This window comes from Trachurus japonicus, chromosome 3, assembly GCF_045865225.1.
Source record: "Trachurus japonicus isolate A0001 chromosome 3, Traja_1.0".
Classification (NCBI taxonomy): domain Eukaryota; kingdom Metazoa; phylum Chordata; class Actinopteri; order Carangiformes; family Carangidae; genus Trachurus; species Trachurus japonicus.
In genome coordinates this window covers 37,329,119-37,356,510 of record NC_140909.1, presented here as the reverse complement: position 1 = coordinate 37,356,510, position 27,392 = coordinate 37,329,119, and the positions used below count along the sequence as shown (strand labels likewise).

Sequence of the window (27,392 nt, the reverse complement as noted above, 5' to 3'; positions counted from 1 at the left end):
AGGAAGTTATCTGAGCTTATGGGTGGGCTGTAAAAGGATTAAACATCAAATCTGGGAGTTTTATTACACAAAGGACTTTTGCAGTGCAACCGTTTGGCACAAGGACATTTACAAATCCTTCACTTTTGAAATGTGATATTCAACTCCACACTCAGTCATATTTTATCTAATTACAGATTCAAATATGAAATCAAAACTATTTCTATTCTCTTATCAAGAATTTAGAATTCCGCCAGAACACAAGTGTCAGGATAACTCAAGAAAGCTGCACAGTCAGATGACTGGGTGATTTCATTTGAAAAGCATATTTATTGTAGGCTGGAAGGACAAATACAATACAGATTTCCAGAGTCAGGACATAACAATAACATCCAGATTTTCTGATTTGCTTTTGCTGTTTTCACCTAAACAACACGCTTCCCAGGTATTAGGAATATTCTTAATGCCACTGCCCTTGAGAGAAGCAGTGACCCTAGAACTGAATTTGGTCCCCAGCTGCTGCAACCTACACAGTCAGTACAAGTGGAAAATGTTCCATTTTCATTGGGATTAATGCAGTGCAATTTACAGTTGATTTCTGAGCCAGAAGATGTTAAATATGAGACTGACAGATTGTACAAACATGGAGTTTTCAGAGAGAATCAAAGACAATTGTCAGACATTTTACATTATCTCATTGACTTTGTCCATCTGTACATGTATGTTTTGGTTTTAAAGGTCCCATATTGTACAATGTGATATTTCCAAGTTTCTCATGTTTTCAATTATACAGCAAGTCTAGGTTCTATATTGATACAGTGTGGGTGTCCAAGCATTTAGTCAACAGAGAAATGCAGACAGCTTGTATTCATAAAGTGAGCCTTAAAATGAGCCGTACTTTTAACTTTGTGATGTCACAACAAAGCTACCATTTTGGATTTAGTTTCTCAGAGTAGTTTACTCTAATCAGGAATAGGCCTTTTTCCCCCTTATTCATAAACAGTCAGGCTCTCTTCTGATTGGCTCCCTGACCTGTTGTTATTAGAGCTCCAGCCACACACTGCCTCGAAGCCCGAGAGAGCTATAAAACTATATTGACACGGTTCTGGTTCTTAAAACCACAAAAATCTTGTTATGGAACAACACTTCAAATACAACACAGGAGAAATGTCAAACATGGGACCTTTAACATTTTGGTAAAAACAAACAACCCAGGTTAAACGATTAAAGTAGAAGTGACATCGCCCACTTGTTAGAACAGGATCAAATATATTTTTGAAAGAATTTCACACGGCAACGCCAGTTGTGAGAATTAACTTGAAAATCACTTTAGTATGTAAACAAAACACACATTTTAATATTCTATATTACACACAGCTTCTCCCTGCCTGCTGGCGATTCATTTACAGAGCCCCCTTTAATATTTTTCACTGATGAAAATCTTTTTTGTTCAATTAAACAAAAGGGACCTTATGAAATTAAAAAAGAAAAATGAAAATTTTAGAAGGAAGTGATTAATATCAAACAAAAAACACAGACATTAGCCTTTTGAAACTTGATAAGATATTAAGTGCTTTAGAAAATGTTAACAGTAAGTGCCGTCCATCAGTGTTCTACCAAAAAGCTTTAAGCTAGTTCACATTCTCACTCAAACATAGACACACATATACTGATGCCTCCAACATCACACACATCCACATTTCCTGCGTTATCCCTGTTAAGCTTTAACTCTCAATCTTTTTTTCCCCCCAGACAGATGGTTAGTTTGTTTCCATATTAGTGTTCCTTTCATTAAAGCTGGTCACTCAATAAATAGAACCACTCTCTTCCAATATTTTTCACGCTATTGTTTTGGATTGAATGACATGCAACGGCAACTGTGGCCAGTCGCTGCTTCACATCATCATCATCTATGAGTAGGAGTATCAGAGTGGGTGGAGGAGTTGGGATGTTGCTCAGAAACTGTCATGTTTTTTTCTCTCGTCTTGGTCCGTGATGATGACGACGATGGTAGTCGAACGATCCGCTGACACCTGCCCCCCCCCCTCCTCCTGCGTTTCTCTCCGCCACTCCCCGCCGCTGCCGTCCGATCTATCCCTGCTTCTGTTTCTTGAGGTAGCGGGCACGCTGGGACAAACCCATCCCCATCACGTAGCTGTTGAGGATCTTGGCAGGGAGCAGAGCTGTAGTCACCCAGCCCTGCAGTGGGGGGAATTACATGGTCAGCTGGTGGCATTTACAAATAACAGATGAGCATTCATTATTAATTTCCAACCCACGGGAGCAACAACTGTGGCGAGCGAGTTTGTGCAAAAGACAATTCAGGCAACAGTTGTTTGCTCTCTCTCTCTCTCTCTCGCTCTGTCTCACTGATGTTTGTTGCTGCCATAAAATGAGGTAAACACATTTCTGAGTATCACCCAACTTGCTTCTATTTTTCTATAAAGTGTGCGCTGTGCATTCGTAGGCAGTTAAAATTACAGCAATAAACTCTTTCCTGCTTTAGCTGTCACGTAAATGAACTCCAGCTTCACAGTCAACAGTGTGGCAGAAAGTGTTGGTTTTGTTCTAAGGAAACCCCCCGCTGTTTTTAATCCTCTTCTTAAGTAAGGAGCAGTTTTATGAAGCGTCGTAAACGGTTCCTGCATTGACTTATTATTCAATTCATTACTAATAGATTTCTTCTTAATTGTATCCTTTTCCATTTGTCATGCGGATTTGCTTTAAAGCTGAAATTCCTTATATTATTCTTCTGAATTGATATATCAGTGAAACGCTGGACAGACTAATGGATCATGAATTTGAATTATGTGTGATGAAAGACTTAAAAGGCACATTTACTGTTGTCTGCTCTGCTACTGTGTAATGTTGAAAACGGTTGAAATCAATGACAGAGCTGTTCAACTTCATCACCTCGCTCAATGTTTCACGACCTGCTTGGTCTATAACGTTGTCATAGTAACTGGATCTGGACTCTGGCTAACTTCTTTTGTACTTTGCTTTGAAATCAACACAGCTGAGATGCTGCTGATTTTATTGGGGCTTGTGTTCATGTTGCGAGGGGGTTCCTTTAACACACAGTGTGTAACTTCTTCCCTCAGGTGCCTCTCAGTCAAAACAGACGGCGTGGAGCTGGAAAAATAAAGCACTGGATCATGGGAGTTGTTGGCTTCACTAGTGTTGCTGTAAGCTTCTCCTGGTTTGGACTTTGTATTAACTGTTCAGTCAATTTTTTTTACCAGGAGGAGCCAAATTATCCACAGAGAAATCTAAAGAGCAGAGGTATAAATCCAAGAGAGACATTGAATAAGGCAATTTCCCCTTAAAATTCAGTGATTCACCACAGCAGCAGACAGTACATCACCAGCGACGAGAAGCTGAGCTACCTGACATTTTCCTGGCTTTTTTCTTTTGTAATATAAGATCCAGACGCCCGATACCTGAAATCCTTCATCTGGTTAAAGTATTTAGTTGAAAAAATAACCGAGGTGTAAAAAGTGTGTCTTAAAATACTGAATAAAAGTCACATGGTACTTCTTTCTGGCAGACAAACACAACACTGACACATGCATACAGGCTATATACTGTACATCATATGACCTGTGTGCATGTGTCAGTGTTGTGTACAGACAAAAACAAACTGTTATCATTCAAATCAGGCTTTTCTAAAGGATTGAGAATAGCTGGGAAACATATGGGACACTCTTTGTATCCCATATACAGGCATACAACATAAGCTTTTAAGACGTCTAAATGTAGAAAAGGCACTTCCATACCCATTCACTTTTATCACCTCAGCTCATTGACCATGACATTTTAACTGTGCAAAATCCAAACCAAATGAATTAGAGCACAGACGACAGGACCTGCATTGTTTGTTAATGTGTAGAAGGTTGCAGATTGCGGCTTGGTGGCAGTCTAAATTAGAAACTGGCGAACTGTGGATTATTACTGGAGGATGGACGGAGCCGTGCTGCACAGTGGAAGGGATTATCGTTTGATCACAGCAGACGCTACTTGTCTGCAGCTTGTGGTTTGAAAATCCGGAGGCCAATGACAGGGACGGTCTGTGCAGAGTATGATAACTGCACAGGATCAACAAAGGCCCTTTTTTTTTTTTTTTTTTTCCAAGCTGCGTATGATTTATTGACCATGCATACAGGATAATGGATGATGCCGCTGTTGATATGTATATCAATAAACACAATCATTGATATTCAGATCGCATAGTTCAACAACAACAACCAACACAACTTGGAAAAAAAACAGAGAAAATGTCTGTTGCTCTCGGTGACCTCTGTTAAATTGAAGATGCCTCATGATGTGGATTTTTTTTTTTTTTTTTAAAGTACGACTTTTGTTGTTTCCGTCTCATTTTTGAGCCTCGTGTCACCGCCGAGTAATTAATGACAGTGTTAGGATGCAGACAATACAACAAGGTGGTGGAGCATCCCACTCCATTATTTCAGAGGATGTTTACCTTTTGACAGATGCTTTAGCAACTGTTGACACAACATTAATTCAGTGAATGGAGATGAGCTGCTATGAGGCTATTTTTTCTATAAAGTGAAATGATAGCCTGATGAGCTTTGGCTGCCGCTGCCATCACAGACCTTGACACTCCGCTGAGTTACAATGGTGTCACATGCTCCCCTACCTTACACTGCCAGTCAGACAGACGGATACTCAAGGTGCATGTAAAGTGTTCAGGCTCATTATATAATGGGTATCGGCGGAGGCTGGGGTGAATATAAGCCACTACTGTTGGTAACAGCCAAGACACTTCTACAGATACACTGTTTGACTTTTGATGCATAAAATAGACTGTAATGAGTGAATATTTGGAAATAATTTAAGAAGCAGGCGATTTATTATTCAGGGCTAAGTTGAAACTGTTTGTTCAGATCAATCAAGCAGCATCCACACTACTGTGTTTTCTTTTAAAATGCATCTTTGAATCGATAACCAGGAAATGGCTGAACAGGGAACCACCAGTGGACACTGTAAAAGAAACATACAAAATCGAAATGCTGACTTTCTCTCTAAGATTCTATTATAATAAAGCCCAGAAGTAGTGGTTGGAATGTTTTTTTGATGTAAGTGAGAAAATGTTATGAAACTGATCTTTTTTTTTCTTTTTCCATTTTATTTTATTTATCCTCAATACTATGACTGATGTTTTATGTCAGCTAATGTTGTTGGACTGACTGTAAGTCACAGTGGGAACTCCCCACTCTGGCATCATTGGCCTCATGGACATGTCAAGACACTTTCCCTGCTCCCTATATGAACTTCCTTCCCTGGCCGGTTGGCTTATAGTACCCTCCTCCCTCTTCACCACTCACCTATGGATTATTGTAACCCCAAACTACACAGAGCAATATTATTGTATGTTTCTTTTCTTTTTGGTACACCATTATTTATCTCCCCTCGGTGACCTGAATGTTCTGTATTGTTTGGTTTATGTGTAATGTTCTTCTTTGTAAAACCTTAAAACTTTGCCCTTAAAAATAAAGTAAAAAGAAAAAAAGAAAAAAGCATCCTTGACACCTCCTAACTTCAAGCAGAAGTAAGCGATCCGGTGGTTTTGGCTAACTTCTTGTCAGCCGATGGAGTTAGCAGTCCCCGCCCTCGTCCCTACGTCACCACATTCACGCGCATCCCTTGGCTGGACACACAGAGAGGACCGCCCCTTTATGCCGTTCTCTCTCCTCATTGGATAAAGGTTGTAGGATACAAGGAAAGTTTTCTCCTTGGCTTACAGCAGAGCAGAGTGACTGACAGACCCGTGTTTCAGATCAAACACTCTATGTAAGTGATTGCTGTCGGAAGATATAACTATTTAAGACTTATATTAACACAAATATTCCGCTTACTTCTGCTTTAAGAGGCATAAACAAGAGACCAAGGAGACCAAGGTTCCCCCTGACTGGGTCAGCCTTGAGTACCAGTGGTGAAAACATGAGTGGAAGCCTTATTGACCGTTGTTGTCTTTGCTAGTTAAATAAAAGAGGAACAGTGCGGTCTGTACTGTTCCTCTTTGATCATTTTCAAACAAATCAACTGCAGGCAGAGGCGGAGTGGGGCACCAAAATCTACTGGGAAAAATCTGACTGCACTGGCCCACCGTTGGCCCAAAACACACACACACACACCATTTACATATTTCTGTACCGCTCAAACAGAGCTGGGACAATAAGACGGCCTTATGTGACATTCCATATGGCAAAGTCTATGGGTGCCAGAAGCAAAAAAAAAAAAAAAAAACATGTGGGTGAAACAATTTAATCTGTCTGGTCTGGGTGTCCTCCCAGAAGTAAATGTTGAATGGGGTGAAAAAGCTGCACTTAGTGCCTCCCAAGCAGATTTACTTAACTCTGCTGCTGACCATAACATTACATCCAGTCAGGTTTACTCCTTTATTTCCCCCTCCCTACTCTGCTCTGCGAATGGATTTTACTGACAGTGCGCTGCAAACGGTCTTGTCCTACTCGCCAACATGCTTCGGTGCCCATAGGTTCCGACTCTCAAGTGGTTGTCTCGAGCGTACGCGGTACCAACACAGTCCGGCCCACTTAGCACTGACTGTGTTGTCTTGTTAAATTAATGTAACTTACAAATAACGTGACACACGGGCAGGACTGATAAGGTTTGCTGTTTGGCTTCCGTGTATCGTTCTATTTTTAGCCGTAGCCACTAGTTTAATGATAACTTTCTCAGTGATAGGCTAGCGCGTTTCCCATTTCCCATGAGGCTTTGCGCCATTCTACATTAATTTAAGAACAAACAAATTAAATTGCTTGTTATTTTATATTTGTGGTCATGAAAGTTCTGTAACATCTGAACAAAAAGAATTGGATAAAGATAGGAGGCTAAACAAAAATCATTTAGTAGGCTGGATTGATAAGAGTCTGCGTCACTATCGCAACCATGAGTGAGATGTAGAGAGACACGAAGTGGTATGAATAATGGTTGGACTATTTCAACTAAGTAATCCAAGGAAACCTTACTTTTGTTTTTTTGTGTAACTTAAATTCTATTTGAATGGGTATGAGATGTTTCTTTTATATTGTACTGTGCTGGCGGATAGCGGTGGACTCATAAACTGGATAAAATATCTTATATCAAAACAAATTGATGTCAAAAGGAATCGACAAGCAGCTCCCCAAAACCGTCTGCTCCACGGACACTGACTGTAACACACAGTGTGACCGCGGCACCTGCAGAGTGACTGACAGGCTCAGTGTTACTGTGCAGAGGGACCAGATCACAGCTGTTACTGTCGTCCTGACAGTGACTCCCGACACTTTAACACAAGTTGCTTTTATTTTGAAAAACTCTGCTTTTATTCTGAAAAACTCTGACCAGTCAAGCTGTAGGATGTGTTAGAGGACTAATTTATCTCTCTAACCATCAGAACTATGACACCTGAAACGGTAAACACAGCTGATCGATTGAAAAAAATGACCGCTCCAGTGAATTTACTTTCCGTCATTGAGAACAGGTTCTTGAATGTAACTCGGTCAAAGTGAGACGTATCCTCAAGATTTTTAGCAGCTCTGTTAGGTCATGCATGCTTTACATGCTGGTAAAGTGTCAGGCTTGTATGGGCTCGGAGAAAATCGCTTCGTTACTTGCGTCATTTTTAAAGGGACAACGAGGAGTTTGTATTTGGTTATAAAAAAGTCTCACATTAACACCTGTTAATGGCTCCATTTTCGATAAATATATCGTTTTGTCTCTATCGTTATTTTGTTATTTTAATTAATGGTGGAAATGCTGGGCGAGCCGACCAGCGTTTCCTTACTTTCTGTTTCGCGGACGCTGCCTGGCGGGTCATGAGAATAACGCCGCCGAATCGATGTTTATGGTCAGAACTACGACGGTATCTGATCGTCTTCGAACCTCTGACTTTCATTCTTGATGGATGAAAACATTCTGGGCAAGACGTCCATCTTGCGCCGCTCCAAGAATTTCACCGTGCGCGCGGAGGCTCATGGTAAATGTAGTATGAAAACACTTTGCTTTCCAAAACTCCTTGTTGTCCCTTTAGACTTTGCCGGCTCTGCCACTCGTCTTTTTGCCACTCAGTGGACGCTCCACAGCGACTTCCGAGTACCGTGACGTCACGTGCATACCCTCTATAGTGGACGTAGCTTCGGATTCTATGTTCAGCATTCCACACACAGACTTACCATGACGGCATGGGGCAGGTATCCGTTGGTCTGGGTCTCCAGCCCCACAGTGTTGAGCTCGGCTGTGACGTAGCGCTCCGGGCTGGGCTTGTCCAGCGTCGCCCGTCGGATCTTACTCAGTTTGGTTGCGACAAAGAACGGCAGAACGCTCTGAAAAGAAAATGAATACACAGCTCCTTTAAACTTGTCTGGTTTCATATCAATGCAGTTGGGAGACGACATTTATTCTTCTTAAGTCAACAAAAGGCAAAACAAGGTTATTTGTATCGCACCGTTCAGACATAAAGTGATTCAAAGTGCTTTGCAGTGGCACTGAAATAAATTAAAAATAAACATTAAGATGACAAGATGACAGCAGGCTTTTTGAAAAACAACTATGAAACTCTGAATGAATGTACTTAACAGAAGTCACATCAAGATTTCACAGAATCAGATAAGAAACTCCATTTTAAAAGAAGTGCTGCAGTGATAACACATATTTAAACAGTGATGTTTTAAGCCCTGATTTAAATGTACTGACAGCCTCAGCAGAGCTTGGCGTTCTGGAGGCTTGTTCCACAGGTGGGAGGCGCAGGAGCTAAAACATGCCTCACATCACTTTGTCCTGATTCTGGGATCAGCCAGTAAACATGACCCAGGTGACCCCCAGCAGTCTGGATGCTTCATATTTTAGTCATAAACCACCAGATTTTTATTCAAACCCTGTGCAGCAGCAGAAATGCTAAAAAAAAAAAAAATTGCTTTGATTTACCTGGATGATGATGCCTTTGCTCTTGTACTCAGCCTGCAGTCCTCGAGAAAAGAAGTCCACAAATGCCTGTGGAGGGAGAAAGTCAGGTCAGCCACAGGCTTCCAGTTCCTCCACCAGGAAATATATGTGCTATGTAATTTACCAACAGCATAATGATGCGAGGTGATCATTAAATGGAGGTTTGAACTGAATATTCACCCCGGATGTATTTTAGAAGCACTTTTAAACTTGCGCCACGGAAAGTGTGGGATTTAGTAGATAAACATGACCCAGTATGAAGACACCGGCAAATTAATCAGCTGAAACTGTGAACAGCAGGCTGGTTTTTAAGCTAACAAACACACACGAGACGGTTATAAAACATTATGACGCCACATGCTCCCATAAACATTTTTAATTGGTACACCACCTCGGGACCCGAGTCAGTCGCCAACTTGTTTATATTCAACAATTAAAACAAAACGGCAAATATGAAGAAAAAGGCGGTCCCCTCGCCATCATCCATACGATCTAAGCAAATGTTGAACCAACGCTCGTCGTCACCGGCCACTGTTTTTTTGTTTTTTTTTTCTCTCCATGGTATAAAGACTGTCGGCGGATTACACGGAATAATTCATAACAGGGCAAACAAAAGGTGGGTTCCTCCTGGCGGACGGCGGCGTAGGACGAAGATGTAAAACTGTTTGTGATGCTGAGACGGGGTAACGCTTCGGGTTGACGCTCGAGGAAAGAAAAGGTCATAAAGCGTGTACGGCAATTACCTTGGAGGCAGAGTAAACAGTGAGCAGAGGGACGGGGTACATCCCGCTGGCTGAGGAGATGTTGAGGATGGCCCCCTTCTTCCTGGAAAACACAGGGATATAAGCAAAGAAAAAGAAAGAAGAGAGAAAGCTGAGAGATGTGCAACAAACACTTCTCCCTGAAATCAATGGTGGGATGATCAGAGAACATGCTGTGTGTGTATGTGTGTGTATGTGTGTGCTCGCAAGCTGAGTCGAAACCGCTCTTGTTGTAACATCAAAGAAAGAAAAAAAAAGCTGGGAAGAAGCTGATAAGATCAAACATACGGCAACATCAATACCTAAATATTTACTATCTGATGATATTCTTGCTCCAGCCTGTGGTGATACTCCAGCTCAACCACAGGTGGATGGCATCTTGAGAGATGAATCATTTTGATGCAAAGGTTTAACTTCATTTCCCATAGTTTGAAATGATCGGGGCTGTAATGCTTCAGCGCATTTACATTCCATTCCATCACATTACAATTACAGATGGTGCTGTATGTTTTATTCCCACCCAAAAAAGCAATAATCCTGCAAATTTAAACCTTTTCGCTGTGAGAGTTACTGCAGAAATGAGCACTTTAGAACCCAGTTATGATATTACATTTTAATGCACACATATCCAACCGTTTGAATAATTTGCGGTTGATAGCATGTATGCCTCTCTGAGCTTTTTAAAGTGTCGCTAACCCAATCAATTGCTTTACAATCAGCTGATGCGTTGGCCCCCCGATCAATAACGCAGTATTAATTTACTGCCTGCAGCAAGGAGAAATTTGAATATGAGCCTTTCTTCAAATACTCAATATTAACTCTCTGCTGCTTTTTATTTCATGAACGTTAAAAAATAAAAAAGACATTTAACAGGACTGTGTGTGTGTGTGTTTAAAAGTCTAGCTCCCTACTAGTACAGCACTGCTTGAGGTTTTGGGCAGCGCTGCTGTTGACTGAGTGAGGCTCTGCCCGCCACTGCTTACTTCAGGGAGGCTGGGACACACTGATCTCTCTCTCTTTCTTGCACATCCAGGCAGCTTTCTTGATTACCCGTTTTCTTTTGTGGTTTGAGGACGGAGGTCTGAGTGTTCTGTTTTCACTCTTTGTTTGTGAGTTTAGTGGGTAATTTATGTTGGGATAGTTTTGGTGCGGAAAGCTCTGGGTGGGTGCTACGCTCCATTGCCCTGCTTGGCCCAGACATCCCAGCCAGCCTCCAAACTCTTTATGGATTCAGTTAATGTTTTGTTTTGTGTTTAAAAAAAATAATTTTGCTCATTGAATTTCACTGTGTTCTCATAGGTTACCGCACACAGGTTTGAGCCAAACGCCTTGGCGCGGATGTGACAGTGTTAATATGTTGGACACTACTGCAAAGACGCAAATGTGCAACAAATTCAGAAAAGCAAATTAATCAATTTGACAACACCTGTGCTGCAACAACTCACAACACAACATGTTTCCAGGGACATAGAAAGTGGCTGATCCAGCTGGGGTCGCTTTTGCTCAACGCTTGGTGACTTTAGAAGTCCTGGATGACAGCGTCCGTTTGTGTTTGAAAGAGTTTGTTTGGTTTATCACGTGATTCAGATATCATTGCAAATATACACTGTTAGCTTAGCACTGGTCTTTAGCCGCCAAGGGAACGCTTGAGTTTCGCAGCAAATGTGTTGTCAACTTGATGTTTTTTTCAATAACGTGTTGTCAGTACATCATGTGTTTTTTAAAGGGATAGTTCAACATTTTGGCAAATTGGCCCATTGCCATAATCCCTATAGTCATAGCAGTCGGTTCGTTACCTTTAATTGTCGGTGTAAGCTATTTTTAGAACGGCGGAGCGGAGCGGCAGGCTGCTCAGGGCTATGCTATGGAGGCTAAGGGAATTTCTTGGTTTCCCTCATCAAACTCATCAAATACACAACCCAACAACTCAAAAACGCTGTCGTGGACAAGTTGTGAGCGGCACAATCACCACGCTATGAGATAATAACATAACGTTACGAGACGGAGCTGTTTTTGAGGTAAATTCATGCGATGCACGTTGTGTTCAGGGACAGTTTTTCAGCAAGCAGACTCTGTATTTACCCTGAATTTACCACGAAATGGCTCCGTTTCGTAACGTTCCATTATTATCTCATAGCGTGGTGAATGTGCAGGTCACAACTTGTCCACAAAAGCGTTTTGGAGTTTTGGGATTTTGTATTTGATGAGTTTGATGAGGGAAACCAAGAAATTCCATGAGCCTCCGTAGCGTAGCTCTGAGCAGCCTGCCTCTCCGCCGTTCTAAAAATAGCTTACACCGACAAATAAAGTTAATGAACTTACTGCTATGACTATAGGGATTATGGAAATGGGCCAATTTGCCAAAATGTTGAACTATCCCTTTAAGCTGTTCTGTGTTGAGCTCTCTAGGCCAACGTAGCTAAGCTAACAGGTGGTGTTGATCTAAATCAAACAGGAAGAACAATTAGAGTGAGGATTTTGTCATTTATCTGGACACCACTACTTCACGGTCACGTCACGGTTTCATTCACAGTAGATGAACAATCCTTTTCTTTCTGATACACCATCATTTATCCACTCAGTGAGTTTGACCTTCTTTTTGTGTTTTAAATCAGCTGTAAAATACACTAAACCCATTTCTTTTTCATCCAATCTGTTTTTCTTCTCTTGGTTACATTGTTCGGCTTCCTTATCCATGAAAATGTTGGTTTTGATATCTTTTAGTGTGGGCCCCTTGGCCTCTTTTCAATTTAGCCTTCCTCTTGTTAGCTTTCTGCTACCATCTCTTAAATCAGCTGTAAAACACACAAAAAACTATTATTTATCATGCCATTTGTTTCTCATCTCTTGGTTACGTTGTTAGACTTCCTTATCCATGAAAAGGTTGGTTTTGCACTTGTGATTTCAGTTTTAACTCCAATTATTGTTCTTGTTGTTGTAACCGGGTTACAACAACAATCATCAGTCCTGTGTGTCGGTGTTAGAGAGTCAAGATGAACAGAAATCAAAGTCAAACAAATCTCACCTCTCCACCATTCCAGGCAAAACCAGACGTGTCATCTAGAAAAACAAAGGAGAGAGGCAAGAGTGTGAGGAACAGAGTAAAAGCATTAGAGAGACCAAAAAGAAAAATCATGTCTTTCCTCATGTGTGGGTTTGTGGACAAGTGTGTGGAGGAGTGCATCCACGCTTGCAAATGCGTGCATGTGGATCGTGTGTGAAGAGGTGGTCAAGGAGGAAGACAAAGAGAGTGAGGAAATCATAATGTCAGCAGTGGGAGCAGTTTGAAGAAATATTAAATAGCATAAATTAGGCTGCTGGATGGACGAGAGGGACAAAAGTTATTATATGTCAGTGTGTGTGTGTGTGTGTGTGTGTGTGTGTGTGTGTGTGTGTGTGTGTGTGTGTGTGTGTGTCTCTGACAAACATAATTCAAAGGCAGCCCAGACAGTTTCTAAGTCCATGGCTCCAGAGTCCATGTTGTGCCACTTGGGACTGAACTACTTATTGAAGATAACCTCTGCTGCTCAGGTTCTCCATTTTCATCACAACCCGTACACTTAGTAATTTGTTTTTTTTAATTCTTTTGGACCTCTTATCTTCAACATTAACTTGAAGGGTGGATGCCTTTTAAGTTTGATTTATTCTCTCTAAAATCAAAAAAGAATTCCCTTGTTTTTTGTGATGGAGTCGGACGAGGTTTTTCAAACAGCAGACACTCACCTGGCACACTGACGTGATGTTGATGTTGACCATGGTGTCAATGAACTGAAACAAGAAGAGGGGGGGGCATTGCATTACTAAGAGAGTGTTTGTTTATTTGCTTCAACGTGGTGTTAATCAGACACTGTTTATTTTTAATCAGTGTGAGTTTCAGCCTCAGGTAGAACAGATGTTGAGACGCTCCATGGGAGAAGTGATTTGCTGACGTGCTGAAGGCCGTTCACCTCAGAGCCACACCGTCACATTTCTGAGAGAGGGAGCAGCTCAAACACTCCCCTCACTCATCTGCACGTTACTGTAGCTGTCAGAAAACTTTATATTGACATACTGTAGCTATGGAACAGATCCCAACTGTGTTTTTGTTTTTTTTATACAGTAGGTTGCTAACACTTTAATTAAGGAATTAAAGGGGAATTTCCATTTTATTACAATCTGGACCTTATTTCTAGCATAAAATATGATAATTTACTCACCCAGATAACTTTGCTGTCATTACAAGTGCTCACAGAACAACCATGTGGTGTGCACATTAAAGGGATAGTAGCATTTTTTTTTTAAATGGGGTTGTATGATGTACAAATAGCCCCCAAGTACTTTAATTGCAGTAGAAGACTCTCTGCACTCCTCCCGTTAGCAACGCCAGCCCATAGCCCTGCCCAGAGATTTACAACATACATTGTTGTGAATAGACCCAAAGAAACGGCCTATTTTCGCGGCCTAAAAGAGGTTTTCCAGCCCTTCAAAGTGCAGGAAAAACACAGTTTTCATTTGGAGCTAACCAACTCACGTATCCCTCCGCCCAGGGTTAGCGCCCACCGATCAGCAGTTGGTTAGCTCCAAATAAAAACTGCGTTTTTCCTGCACTTTGGGGGGTTGGAAAAAATTATATTATAGCGAACAATGGAACTGTGTACTTTTTTTCCAGGTAAAACATCTTTTAGGCCGCGAAAATAGGCCGTTTCTTTGGGTCTGTTCACAACACTGTATGTTGTAAATCTCTGGGCAGGGCTATGGGCTGGCGTTGTTAACGGGAGGAGTGCAGAGAGTCTTCTACTGCAATTAAAGTACTTAGGGGCTATTTGTAGATCATACAACCCCACTTTAAAAAAATGCTACTATCCCTTTAAAAAACTGGATCCAGATATCAGTTCAGTCCTTTATTTTGGTAACTGAACAATGATGAACGCAGATCAACAAAATGTGAACAAAAGGTGGTGGATGTGAAAGCCCTGTCAATTAAGTTTCTCAGGGCTTGAGGCAGCGGATAATCTAAGGTTCTTCCTTCAAGTTTCTTGGTCTGTTGTCTCACTCTACGAAGCTCAAGTTGCTCAGGCTCTCCCTCCAAGCCCAGATATTCTGCTGTACCAGGTAACAACATTGTGCACTCTGATCCATCATCTAAGATGGCATAGGTATCAAAGGTTTTGTCCTTGTTAGAGAGTCACACTTTAATGGGCCTTTCTCAAACTAAATCTGGTGTTTGTCTCGTGCGCTCTCGTTTTTCACACTCCCTTGCTTGCCCTTGAATTGATATGCCTAGACTGGACAAAAACAGATGCGCGGACACCATGAGAATGAAACACTATAATTCCTGTGACAACTGGCCTAGGTATTATTGACAGCCGCACGTTTCAACCTCAAACTCAGAGGTCCAGCAAAACGTGTAGGCACGGGAATTAATTTTATTATTGATGACGTATGACAAGCATTGCCAGGAGAGATCCGATCTGTCTGTCTGCAGATGTATTGGCAGATATCCGATTTGTATCTGATTTTTTTCGGCTGTCTTTACACTGCATGGTTCAAGTGGCCCAATTCCGATTTTTTTCCTCTCAAGTGGCTCAGATCGGATCTGTAACATGAACGTGTAAACGGGGAAAATACGCATGGAATCGGAAATTGTCAGATCAGATTTAGGCCCTGTTATATGTGGAAATTAATCAGATAGGCCTACTTCTGTAGCCTGTGATTGACATGTGGGGCTGACCGGGACTACCTTGGCTAGTTGTCACAGGAATTATAGTGTTTCATTTTCATGGTGTCCACGCGTCTGTTTTTGTCCAGTCTATGCGGATCAATACGAGGGCAAACAAGGGTGTGTGAAAAGAGAGACACCAGATTTTGTTTTCCTGCCGGCAAAAACTGAATCGAGCCAATTAGAAATCAAGACAGGAAAATCAAACAATGTACACAAATGTGTCCAAGAGGCTTTGTCCCGTCCTCACTTGAGTGATGGAGGATTGAACGGTGGCACAACTGTCACCGTCAGCTGCTCATCTCACAACAGGTCCGCTCCACGCAGCCACTTCACTGACTTTATTTAATAAGGACAGACTAGGTGTTCACTTTGTGAACAGCGACGTGTTGGATATAAACTCTGAGCGCCAGACTGACCTTTGTTTAAAATTATTATGAAATCATAACGTGACAAACTCCTGTCTTAAACAAAAAAAAGAAAAAAAGAAAGAACTAGTTTATTTCCAGCGGGTTGTTTCACACAAACAAAGCAGGTGTAAAGGCAGATATCAGATATGGGTCACTTCTGATAGAAAATGTAAATAGAGAGTCAAAAAAATCGGATTACTGTAAGGCAACAAATTGGAATTGGACATCAAGGCCAGTACTGTAAAGAAAGTCTTCCACATATAACGGGGGCCTGAATCTGATCTGACAATATCCGATTCCATGTGTATTTGCCCCATTTACACGTTCAGGTCCATTTTCCAGCATGGGTGTTTGCTCCGGCTCGAAGGACCATGAAAAAACTATGATGTGTGATGTCCAAAAAGAGTGTTAAATGACTTTTAATGTGTTATTTGGCCGTCTGTGTTCTTTTTGGAATTAATGACAATCTGCCTATAGGGGAAAATAACAAAATGCGAAAAAAATATAAAAAGCTGCTCCTGTGAAAAGGCTATCATATTGACCCTAAAAACTATTTAGTAATAGGTAAGGCGAGTTTTGCCTACTCAAGTGATACTGGTATCTGGTCTGGCCCAAGGACTAAAAAGGCAAAAAAAAAAAGCCCCAAAAATATACTTAAAAAATAAATAAATAAATAAAAACCTTTGACTTACAGTGTCCAGATTGGGAACGTTGAGGAAGAACTCGGGGTAAGAGTAGGAAACTCCAACATTGTTCACTGTTGACGAGAGGAAAATAACATCAGTGTGATTTTCTAAATTCAGAATAATGTGACAAACGGATGGCAGAAAAGAGAAGGTGACGTTTCTGTGAATGGGGGCGGATTCAGAGTGTTATTCCAGTTTCCAATCTACGGAGGGCAGCAGAGGGCAGAGGAAGCCGGGATAAATTAACCTTTATGATGGTGTGACAAACTTACATTTATCACTGAGTGTAATATGGCATTGCTGATGTCTATATGCCTTGGTTTAAATTGAATCCCCCATTTCATATGAGCAGCTTCATTAAATTTTATGAAAAGTGACCTGCTGCTGCAGCCTTACCCAACACTCCAATCTCCAGCCCCGTGAGTCCGTCTTCAATCTTGGGGTAGATGTCTACGGCGCTGAAGTCGGCTGCAATCGTCTTGGTCTCTACGCCACATTTACTGGCTGAGGGGACAAAGGTGCAGAAACCCTCATATTCAGTACATATACTTACTACGGTACATGAATATGATAATTACCATCCTGACTGGCATTATCATATACTATGACATTATTATGGTATCATGTTATCATCATACTATTACAGTGTGTGTATGGAGGCGCACATGTGCCATTTCCATTGCTATCACAGCATTACTACCTTTTTTATCATCATGAGGCCAATTATGATGATTATCATTATGATAGATAGATAGATAGATAGATAGATAGATAGATAGATAGATAGATAGATAGATAGATAGATAGATAGATAGATAGATAGATAGATAGATAGATAGATAGATAGATAGATAGATAGAATGCCTTTATTGTCCCATATTATTATCATTATTAGTATCGTAATGTGCTCCACTTTCATTATATCATCATACACATCCCAACAATCTCATTTTATGCAGCTCTATGGCGCTTTATGGTTCTTGTCCTCTATGTCACTTTCTATTTCTATTTCACCCATAGAAAAGCAAACAATAATACTAATTTAATGAACATGAGACGATGAGATTTACGAATGACCACACTGCTACTGCGCAGACACTTTGGAGGGAGAAGAGAAAAATGATTAAACCCTTATAGAAATCCTTCACCATCAACGAGGATATACCCCTTTAACAGAGAGCTTTCATTTAATTGGACAGATTCACTTTCAGCTCCAGCAGGAGGCTTTGCTGCCTCACAGCCAAAAAGCATGAGGGTCCTGCTGAATCTCCATTCAATTAAGGATCACTTGTGCAAAACACGCAATTCGATGCAATATGATTTGGCCGTTAGTCATTTTCGCCACACGGCGCAATATGGATGCAACATTTCAGGTTCAGGATGAATGAGGCTGTGTGGCCGCATGGATCATTAAGACTGAACTTCAGTCAAGCAGCTGTCATACTTTACACATGAACTATATTAGCCTGGTGCCTTTGGACCACAGGTACTGTTGATTTCCCCTGACTGTAAAATGTGGGATTAAGTTGGACTGATGGATTAAATGGAGTAATATGGAGCTACATGCTGTTTTTCACTGGGATGCATAATGAAATTCATCCATAAAAACCTGCAGTTTCCTTGTGTGGTAATTAGTTTTGTCTGCATTTACATTTACATTCACAGCGTGCTTAAGAAAAAAAGATAGACAGAAAGAAAAGAAACTCATCCAACTCACCGATCGCCTTGGATACATCATCCAGCTTCTCCTGAGAGCGGCTGATCAGCACGATGGCGAATCCTCTGCGGGCGAGCTGACACAAACGCAAAAAAGATGTGTCAATAAAAAGCAGAGGTCCGCCACGCGTCGGCACGGCAACACAACTCATTCACTCATTTTCCATTTGCCCCGCAGATATGATCAAACTGTGATTGGTCTGAAATCCTCTTAGAAAGTCATTAATGAAGTGGATGTGTGTTGTTTCAGAGTCGGCTCATGTGTGTGCAGCTTTACATAAAGTTGTTTGACAGTGGAACAGACACAGAGAGGTGACACAGCTTCGTCTTAGAAGTCCAGATGAATCTCACCTCTTCTGCATAAGCTTTCCCAATCCCATCTGTGGCTCCAGTCACAACTGCAGGGCAAAAAAATGGAAGGATGAGCAGGATAAGAAACTGAGAACAATTCACATACAATGGATTCATTATTTACATTTAATACATAAAACTGGGGCTTGTTTGGCTGCATCTTTGGAACAGAAAGGGGAGTTAAAAGTGTGCTTGTATGATTTTATACACGGAAAAAATAAAAGCACTTGGCTAAAAGTGTGTGGACACGTCTCAACAGCTTCCACTGTTTCCTAATAAATGTTGGGACTTGGCTGCATTGACTTGTTTTCATTCAGTTTCTCCAAAAAAATCCAAGACCAGGACAGATGTATTGGACATTAACACCATTAGATAAAGAATGAGTTGCCATGTGCATCAATGCATTTCTGTATTAAGCTTCAAACTTGTGGCTGTGAGTGAATTCTAAAAGAAAGGGCACAGTTTCACACCACACTGTTACAATCAAAGGTCAGTGTCAGAGGTTTGAAATGCCTTCAGTTAACCTATATGAAAGGAATCATTTCTATTTATTTAACAGGGCCAATGCATGTTAATGAGTACACAATAAAAAAAAAGACGAATTGTAGCCAAAAAAAATGCTGATCAACATCTGTAATCCCAAGGCAGCTGACGGAAAACTAAACACCACTGCATGTCACAACACACTGCTAGAGAATGTCCACAGAAGGAGAAAATATTCCAAAGAACAGGGATGTTTTGTCTCATATAAAGATGTTTTGTCTTTACAGAAAGCAAATATGAAATCAAGATGAAGCCAGAATGTCAATAAATGTTCACAGCACAAAGTGGTGCAAACCTCCATAGAGGAATAGACAAAGAGCGCCACCTACAGGAAGACGGCCATCACACAAAACCCACTGATGAAGACGTCACAGTTGTGGTACAAGTTGATCTCTGGAAAGGGCGGTGCAAAAGATGCCAGTGAGTGAGGGGGGGGGGGGGGGGGGGGGGATTGGGAAAAATAAAATAAATTGTTCTGTTTTTTGTGTGTGTGATCAAATTTTCATTCAAAATTTGAAAAAAGGCAATATACACTGATAAAAATAAATGGACCTTCAAGGGTAAAAGGGGTTGAACGTCAGCACAGACAGATGTACTGCCGGCCGGGTGAGGTGAGTGGAGTGGAGAGCAGCTGAGGTGAAGAAGGAGGACAAAAAAACGAGGGAGGGAGGGAGGAGAGAGGCAAAGTGAGGTCCTCTCTGTCATCAGTGGCAGTCGAGCGAACAGATGCCCTGGAACTGCCTGGCACAAAAAGCAGCAGCAGCAGGGGAGCTATTTTTAGCAATTCCCATCTTTCAGAAGCAACTATTCATCACACCTCTGGCTAAATATAACAAAAAGTGTTTTTTTTTTGTGGGGGGGGGGGCGGAGAGTCGGAGCGTTACAATATGTCCCGGTGTGACCTGTACAACCCTGCTTTAAGAACAATATCCATCCTGTCCTTGTGTTAACTTGTGTGTAGCTCCTCATTCCTCAGTGTTTTCATGTGATTTGCTTTCTTTCTTGCTTTCTTTTTTGTATTGTGGTTCTGACCTACTTGTGAGAGTGAAGTGCACTTAAGATCGGTTATACTGGTGAGTCTGAGTTTAGGTCGAACCCCATCAGTGTGGCTGGTTGCACTGAGCGCTGCAGCCTCTGGGGTCTGCTAGTGGGGCTTTTAGTTTTCTCAGGCTCATTAAATGCTACATGCAAGGTGCGCAGAGATTAAGTGCAAGCTCTAAACTTTAGTACCCGAGACCACTCTTTCAGCTAACTGAGATCAAATCGCTATTGATGCTTATTATTTCAGTCACAGGAGGACATCACTGCTCTATAAGGCCGGCATCAGCATCTATAGCTCTGGAAAAAATAAAGAGACTCCAAATGTTCTTAACAAATCAGCTTCTCTACATGTATGGCAGCCATCGAATCCAGTGTCTATTGAACTCCAACACAAGCACACCTCACTCTACTTAGCTGATCACCTGAACCAAATCATATTTAATGAGGAAGAAAGATTATAAATTTAAAAAAAAAACACTGCTGTGATTAAAAATTGGGATTATTCCACCAATTTTGATTTCTAAACTGTTCCTAAGTTTAAAAAGTAGTGTTGTGTTGTTTTAAAATGAATATGAACTTGTTTTCTTTGCATTATGCAAGGTTTGAAAACGACAGAATTTTTGACCTGTTGCCATTTTCTGCAAATAAATGCTCTAAATGAAACCTCATTTCCAATTTGGGAGAAATTTTGTCAGTAGGTAGAATGAAACAAAAGTGTTCAATTTACTCAAACACATTACCTATGAATAGTAAAACCAGAGGAACTGATCATTTTGAAGTGGTCTCTTAATTTTTTCCAGAGCTGTATATGATCTGGTATAGCGCATTCATGGATACATTTTTAATACATGATATATGTGTTGTATTTAAGGCAAAAAAAGCAGTTAATAAAGATTAATATTGCAGCGTGTCCAACACCTGATCGTCAGCGTTTTCACGGAAATGCCTACGCAACATCAGACAGAAACACCCCCCCCCCCCCCGCCCCCACACACACATACACACAGAGAAATAATCGTGTTTATTTTAAGCAAATGTTTGGCTTATTTTGACGACACTCTCTCCACCCCTGGCTGTACCCATCTCCCCTTTATGTGATCTTCCTGCGTACAGATGATGCTGAGGTGCCCGAGCATCCTCCAGGGCTGCAGCACGCAGCCGGATGGGAGGGTGGGAGGGAGAAATAGAGAGAGAGAGAGAGGAGGGAAAATGACAAACACAAATACGGGGGATCCTGGGGGCAACTAAAAATAGCACAGAGAAAAGGGAAGGGGAGGGGGAAGAGGGGGGTCTGCAGGCACAATGATGAGGGGAACAGAGGCTGGGTTATTTTTAGTTGTTTTAAGAATGAACTGTTTTGCAGTCAGAACAGAGGAGGGGGTGGGGGGACTTTTACAGCTGAGTGCATGTTCCCTTCACTCAAATAAAACAAGGTCTATTTTGGGAACTGCTGTCTTCTGCAAATGTAGGTTAGACCGGCTACGTGCTCTGATGATAGTGCTAATACGCACCGCCACTTGGCTGCGATAGGCAGCAGCATGTAATTTTTGAGCCAGGACGCAGACTGTCTGTTCCGAGAGGAGCAACATGATGATGTTTAGTCCGGCGTATCGCAGCACATCCCTGCATTAAGACCCTGCTAACATGCAGCTGCTTCTCTGGACAAGCAGAGGTATAAAGATCCTCATGGTGTCGTTTTAATAAGTGGTAAACACGGTACAGTGCAGGAGACAAACGCACACCAACATCCTGCCCTACTTCTAGATTCTTCCTTCTCTCTCAGGGAGGAACAGAGCTCGTACGTACAGCTAATTATTTCATACAGAAAGTCTTGGTAGAGGGCATTTAAGTACACTGTAGCAGTAATAGCAATCTACGGTATGTATGTGCTAAACTACCAGTGTACCCATGTCGTCATAGGAACAGAGAGGCTAAATCAGGAGGCTAAGAGTAACCATATTCATTCTCAAAGTGGGGGCTGCATAAGTACAATAGTTAAGTGTCATGTTTAAAGTGTGTGTATGTGTTGTTTTTCAATATTAAAACAACTCATACATAAATCCTTACTTCAAATATTAGACCTGGATGATTTGACTGTTTACAGTCAGTGTAGGTCAACTTGACTATAACCCACAGTTTTACGGCTTCACCTGTTTGTCCTTATTATTTATGTTGACTGACATTTGAAAGGAATGTGGACGAGCCGGCAGTGATCACTGCACTGGGACTGGACCAAATTTCAGAAGTTATCAGCAGCAGATTAACTCAATCAATCAAACACAGACCACAGAGCGCAGGCTTAAACCAGATCGATTAAGAGAAAAACAAATGTCAAGTTTCATCAGTAATTTAATTACCGTAGTATAGTTGTGTCTTGGTAGAAAACCTTTGTTTTATCCGATGAGATAAAAGTTCTCAGTCTGTTTATCTCACTTAAATCATTTTCTATTCTTGCAAAATGGGACGACTGACCAACATGGTGAGAAAATGCCTCTATTATTCTAGTGTCCAATTCTAGTTTGGTGCTCAAACCTCCAGTATCAGTGTTTCCCCCAGAAAATTTGTTAGTTAAGGTGGTGTCTGACCTGTCGACCGGGGGGGGGGGGGGGGGGGGGGGTTAGCGCGGAGATCTGTTGACGGGGGGGGGGGGGGGTAGCGGAGATATGTTGACGGGAGGGGGGGGGGGGGATCGATCGACGGGGAGGGACGCACCGTGCCGTATTAAAGTTTCGCTTTCAACACGCGCTGCTGTTATGCGTTATGTGTGTGAGAGGATGCGGCCATCGTCCGACGGGGGGGGGGGGGCGGCGGCGAATATCGCTACATTTTTTTTTTTTAAGATGTTAGTTTAGGCGGCAGCTCTTTGTTGTTAAGGCGGCCGCCTTAACAGGAAAGCGCTGCGGGAAACCCTGAGTATATCTGTAACTTAATGTTAGGTCAGGTTAGGTTAGGTTGTCAGGTTTGGCATTAGCTCCACACTCTCCACACTGGTTCCAAGCAAGCACCAACTCCAGTCTGGTCCAGAGCTAAGAACCAATGACGCACTGATGAGGCGAGGGGCTGGGGGCGGGGTTACCTGACCAAACAGGAACAGCAAAAACAATGAACGGCCATTTTCTAAAACGCCAACGCGCCAAAGCGAGTCAGTGGCATCGACTAAAAAGAGATTTATAAATCTCTTATTACGTTTGTCTAACGATGTAATAAATATAAGCATAATGTAGCTGATGTCAATCTGGCCCTCTGCGTTGTGTTTCGGTACGGATGGGGGTTCGAACCCGAGACGATGCAAACCGTTGTGCCAAGAGGTCAATGACCGCTTGGCAGTCGGGTTTGCACGTCCTTTATGGGTGAGTGAGTGCACCCCGACCCTCCGTTACACAAAGGCGAAGCTAAGTAGCCCAGCTACAAGCGAGTGTCGAGTGTCTTTGATAATTACCTCTCTCCTCAAACATAGTTGCCGTTCGCTGGGATTACAAGTACGACCGGTAGCCAGCAATACGTCCAAATCATTATTATTATGTTTTGTATATTTTTGGGGTATTTTTTTGCCTTTATTTGATAGCATAGTTGAGAGAGACAGGAAATGGTGAGGCGGAAAGAAGAGGGGGGATGACATGTAGTAATGGGCCGCCCGATGCAGGATTCAAACCGGGGCCGACTGCGCCACACGGTGCCCCCAAATTATCATTTTTATTATACAATTCCTGACATTTTACGCTGACCTAATGACATGGCTCTGACTTTGCTTGTGGAAACCGGCTCTAGCATCAGCATCAAACTAGCACCAGGTTCTTCTCAGTGGAAAAGGGCTATTTGTGAACATGTTTCTAGACAAGTCTCAGGAGCTCAGAGGCAGCCCCCAACCATGACTAACAATTAAATCAATTAGTCAGCTGACAGAATATCAATAGTTGCAATTACTCCCATAATCAATTCCTTCTTATTTTCATGCAAAAAGTATTTACTACAAATTCTATGAAAATTAAGAATTTGCTGCTTTTCTCTGCATTTTAACATCAAGATAAAATGAATATCATCGCTGCCCTCTCTCTCTCTCTCTCTCTCTCATACGCAGACACACACACGAGTAAGTGTGTGTGTGTCTGTGTGTGTGAACCAGATTCCTGAGGACCTTGCGTCTCATGTGAATCTCATTTATGAATGGCTCTGGCCCCGTTACATAATCAGGCCGTCCTCTAAATCAGGTCCACTTCAGCGAGACAAAGTTTGTGAATGAAAGCAGCAGCTGAGGCGAACGGGCTCCTTCGGCTCATTGCATATTCTGAATCATTTTGCATGTGTGATCCAAAAATAAAAAAAACTCCCCGTCTGATGCCCTCCCATTTTTAGCTGCTGACGAGAAGATCAAAGGCAGCTCCGGCTCGCATCCTCAAAAACCTCTGGGTTTCTCTGGCAGATTGATGTGACAGTGACTGTGCAGGCTGGAGAGGACTGCTCCAGATTCACCAGTCATTCAGTAAAAAAAAAAAAGTTTTAGAGGTGGATCTAAAGTCTGATAAAAAAAATTATATATTAATAAGGATCACAGTGTTCTGTAAAAAGTCTTAAGATGATTATATTAACAAGAATTTCGTATAAAGCTCATGACTGGATACAGATGCATCCAAAATCACTCGGCCTATTTCCTTCCATATTACAGGATAAAGGCTTTTGAGCTCTTTTTGTGTAATGAATATGAACCTTGAACGTCTGATTTTAATCGAACCCCAGTGGCCTGTTCAAACTTCAAGGTTCAGTCAGCGAGCAGGCCGGACAGATGGACAGCGTTCAGTCTGATATGATAATCCCCTCAAGCCGTAATCCACTCACAAGATCGACATCTACAGTTTACACCCAGAGACAGAGCGCTGATCATTCACCGCCCGTTCTTTATTCCACGTGTAACGCACCGCAGACTGTGGGCGCTGTCATCGTCTGCTGCTGCTGCAGAGAAGCCACAGGGCGTAACAAGTGTTTGCTGAAGACTGGAGGCTTTGTAATCACCAGTGTGAACTATGAAACAGTCAGAGCAAACTTATTATGCAAGAAAGCTGTGAGCCAGTGCAACAGTGCAGCACTGTATAGGCTGCTGAAGCACGAAACTGACTTTGTCAAAGAAAACGTGCCTGGTTGTAACATGTATGCGACGCTGCAGTGAGGTCGTGCTCTCAAACTTGTTCAGAAATATTCATTTAAGTTCTGATAAATTCATTATACTGGTACAGAATGAAGCTCAAATAAAGGAGAGTGTGTTATAATCATTTCCACAGGATGAATCCTGATCTCCGCTCCTCAGGGAGTTGGTCAAAGGCTGCTCGGCCTTCATTGCTCAATGGCCTGTTATCTACAGCTGATAATAAAAAGATTTATTGGTACATTCAATCTTTGGTGGGCAGAGTGATTTAAATTTTGGAAATATTAGATACAGACGTTAAATGCTGCATTTAGCCTAACATCTATGTTTGAAAGCTGTTAGAATGCAAACTAACAATCATTAAAATCAATATCTGACTAGGCTAATATTTCCAAATTCAAACCAGAGGCTTCTGTTACGTTGATACTGCTCAATGTCAGTTTCAATCAGTACAAATCAGTGAATGGAGAACTGAAATGCTGAATTATAAATTTAAAATCTACAGGTGAAAAAAATTACTGTATAAAGTCAGACTATTTTCTCAATTTATTTAAAGTCAAAAAGGGGCAGCGAGAAGGTTCTGGGTTCGATTCCCGTGTTCCTGTGTATAATTTGCATGTTCTCTCTGTGTCTGTGTTCTGCAGCTTCCTCCCACAGTTTCAAGACGTGCAAACTGGGTTGACTAATGACTTTAAATCGGCCGTATAGGCGTGAATGTGAGTATGAGGTTGTTTGACTCTGACGGCTATGTGTCAGGTGATAGACTGATGACCTGTCCAGGGTTTACCCGCGCTCACCCTGTGTCAACTGGGATTGGCTCCAGCCACCCTGCCAGCCTGCACGGATGAGCAGTATTGACACAAATGGATGTAAAGTTTTTTTTTTAAAAGTAGCTGGAAACGTGACATAGCATGACCTTAAAATGTTCATCTAATCTTTTTCCTTCCATTTATTCACATATATGATACAAACCAGTTGAAAATCCTCATGTTTGGGAACGTGGGACCATTTTGTTCAATTTTTATCAATTAGCCTATCTCAATAGTTCTTGAATAGTTTTCTGTAAACTGACTAATCAATCCCACTAATCATCATTGCAGTAATTAGGGGAATTCCTGTGGTGTTTGACACTAAATATAAACAAAGGTGTTATATAATAGTGTTATTGTTAGTGTTGGCAGTTTACATTCAGGGCTGGAGGGAGAAAAATCTAACTTTGTTTCCTCTAAGTTCAGGTTCAGGTTCAGGTTCAGGTTGTCCCTGTCCCCACCCCCTCTCTGGTAAAGGCTCCTTTCTTTTTCTTTACTTGCTTAGTAACATCAAAACACTGACAACACTGACTGCACTTTAAAAATTGACTGCTGCACTTTAGAGATTGTGCAGTATTGAATTTTATTGTCTTATTGTTGTTGATTGTGTGTCTTTCTTTTTATCTTCATTGATGTTTTTAACCACATGGAGGTTTGCATTTAAATTTCGGTTATACCTTGGTATGAATGACAATAAAGGAATTCAATTCAATTCAATTCAATTCAATTCAATTCAATTCAAAACACAGGCCTAATGTAATACTGTAGTAGACCATTTATGAATGAGTTATCAACACAAGGTGACTGGTCAACTAAACTGGTGGTTCATTATGAGTAGCTCCATTCCGGTTGTCCCTGATGAGCCCAGTTTATTCTGCATAATGACACACTGCATGGTTATCTCTTACATATCATAATTAGCAGCAGCTCACCTGCCCACTTCCCCAGTTTAGCGGGTGACACCAGCCGGCCGTTGCCCAGCACCCACACCTTGATCCCGGTCAGCAGCCGGCACACGGAGCACAGCGACAGCCAGGCCGCGGTCAGAGCACCGAGCCAGAACAGCGGCGTCTCCACGGCCCGGAACACGGCTTCTCCGCTGGACGACATCTCTGTGTCTGAGATAAAAACCTGACTAACGCTGTGACAGAAGCTCAGAGTCGCTGAAAGTGCACACGCACGCGTCGACGAGGATCCCGGATATCCGCGTTGGCCCTGGGCGCTCTGTGATTGGCCCGTTTTCTTCTTCTTTTAGTTGTTTTAAAACAGGAAGTTGTGGTAAATCTTGGCATTATTG

The 27,392-nt window shown here is 41.8% G+C and overlaps 1 protein-coding gene across 1 annotated transcript; it reads right to left on the bottom strand.

Moving 5' to 3' along the window:
• Window positions 1-289: 289 nt before the first annotated feature.
• hsd17b12b (hydroxysteroid (17-beta) dehydrogenase 12b) lies at window positions 290-27,306 on the bottom strand. The gene is made up of 11 exons (XM_085772293.1): window positions 27,028-27,306; window positions 18,566-18,612; window positions 18,216-18,291; window positions 16,895-17,002; window positions 16,505-16,569; window positions 13,428-13,472; window positions 12,730-12,764; window positions 9,687-9,768; window positions 8,926-8,991; window positions 8,175-8,324; window positions 290-2,178 (listed from the first exon to the last, which is right to left on the bottom strand). The coding sequence occupies exons 1-11, from the start codon at window positions 27,203-27,205 to the stop codon at window positions 2,071-2,073; spliced, it is 960 nt and encodes a 319-aa protein (XP_085628419.1). The 5' UTR covers window positions 27,206-27,306; the 3' UTR covers window positions 290-2,070.
• Window positions 27,307-27,392: the final 86 nt, after the last annotated feature.

Coding starts and splice junctions, on each gene's coding strand:
- hsd17b12b (XM_085772293.1), bottom strand. CDS start 27,205: ATGTCGTCCAGCGGAGAAGCCGTGTTCCGGGCCGTGGAGACGCCGCTG. Junction 18,292..18,565: donor GGAAAGCTTATGCAGAAGAG/GTGAGATTCATC, acceptor CGTTTGTGTCAG/CTCGCCCGCAGAGGATTCGC. Junction 9,769..12,729: donor TTGCCTGGAATGGTGGAGAG/GTGAGATTTGTT, acceptor TGTGTTTTCCAG/GAAGAAGGGGGCCATCCTCA.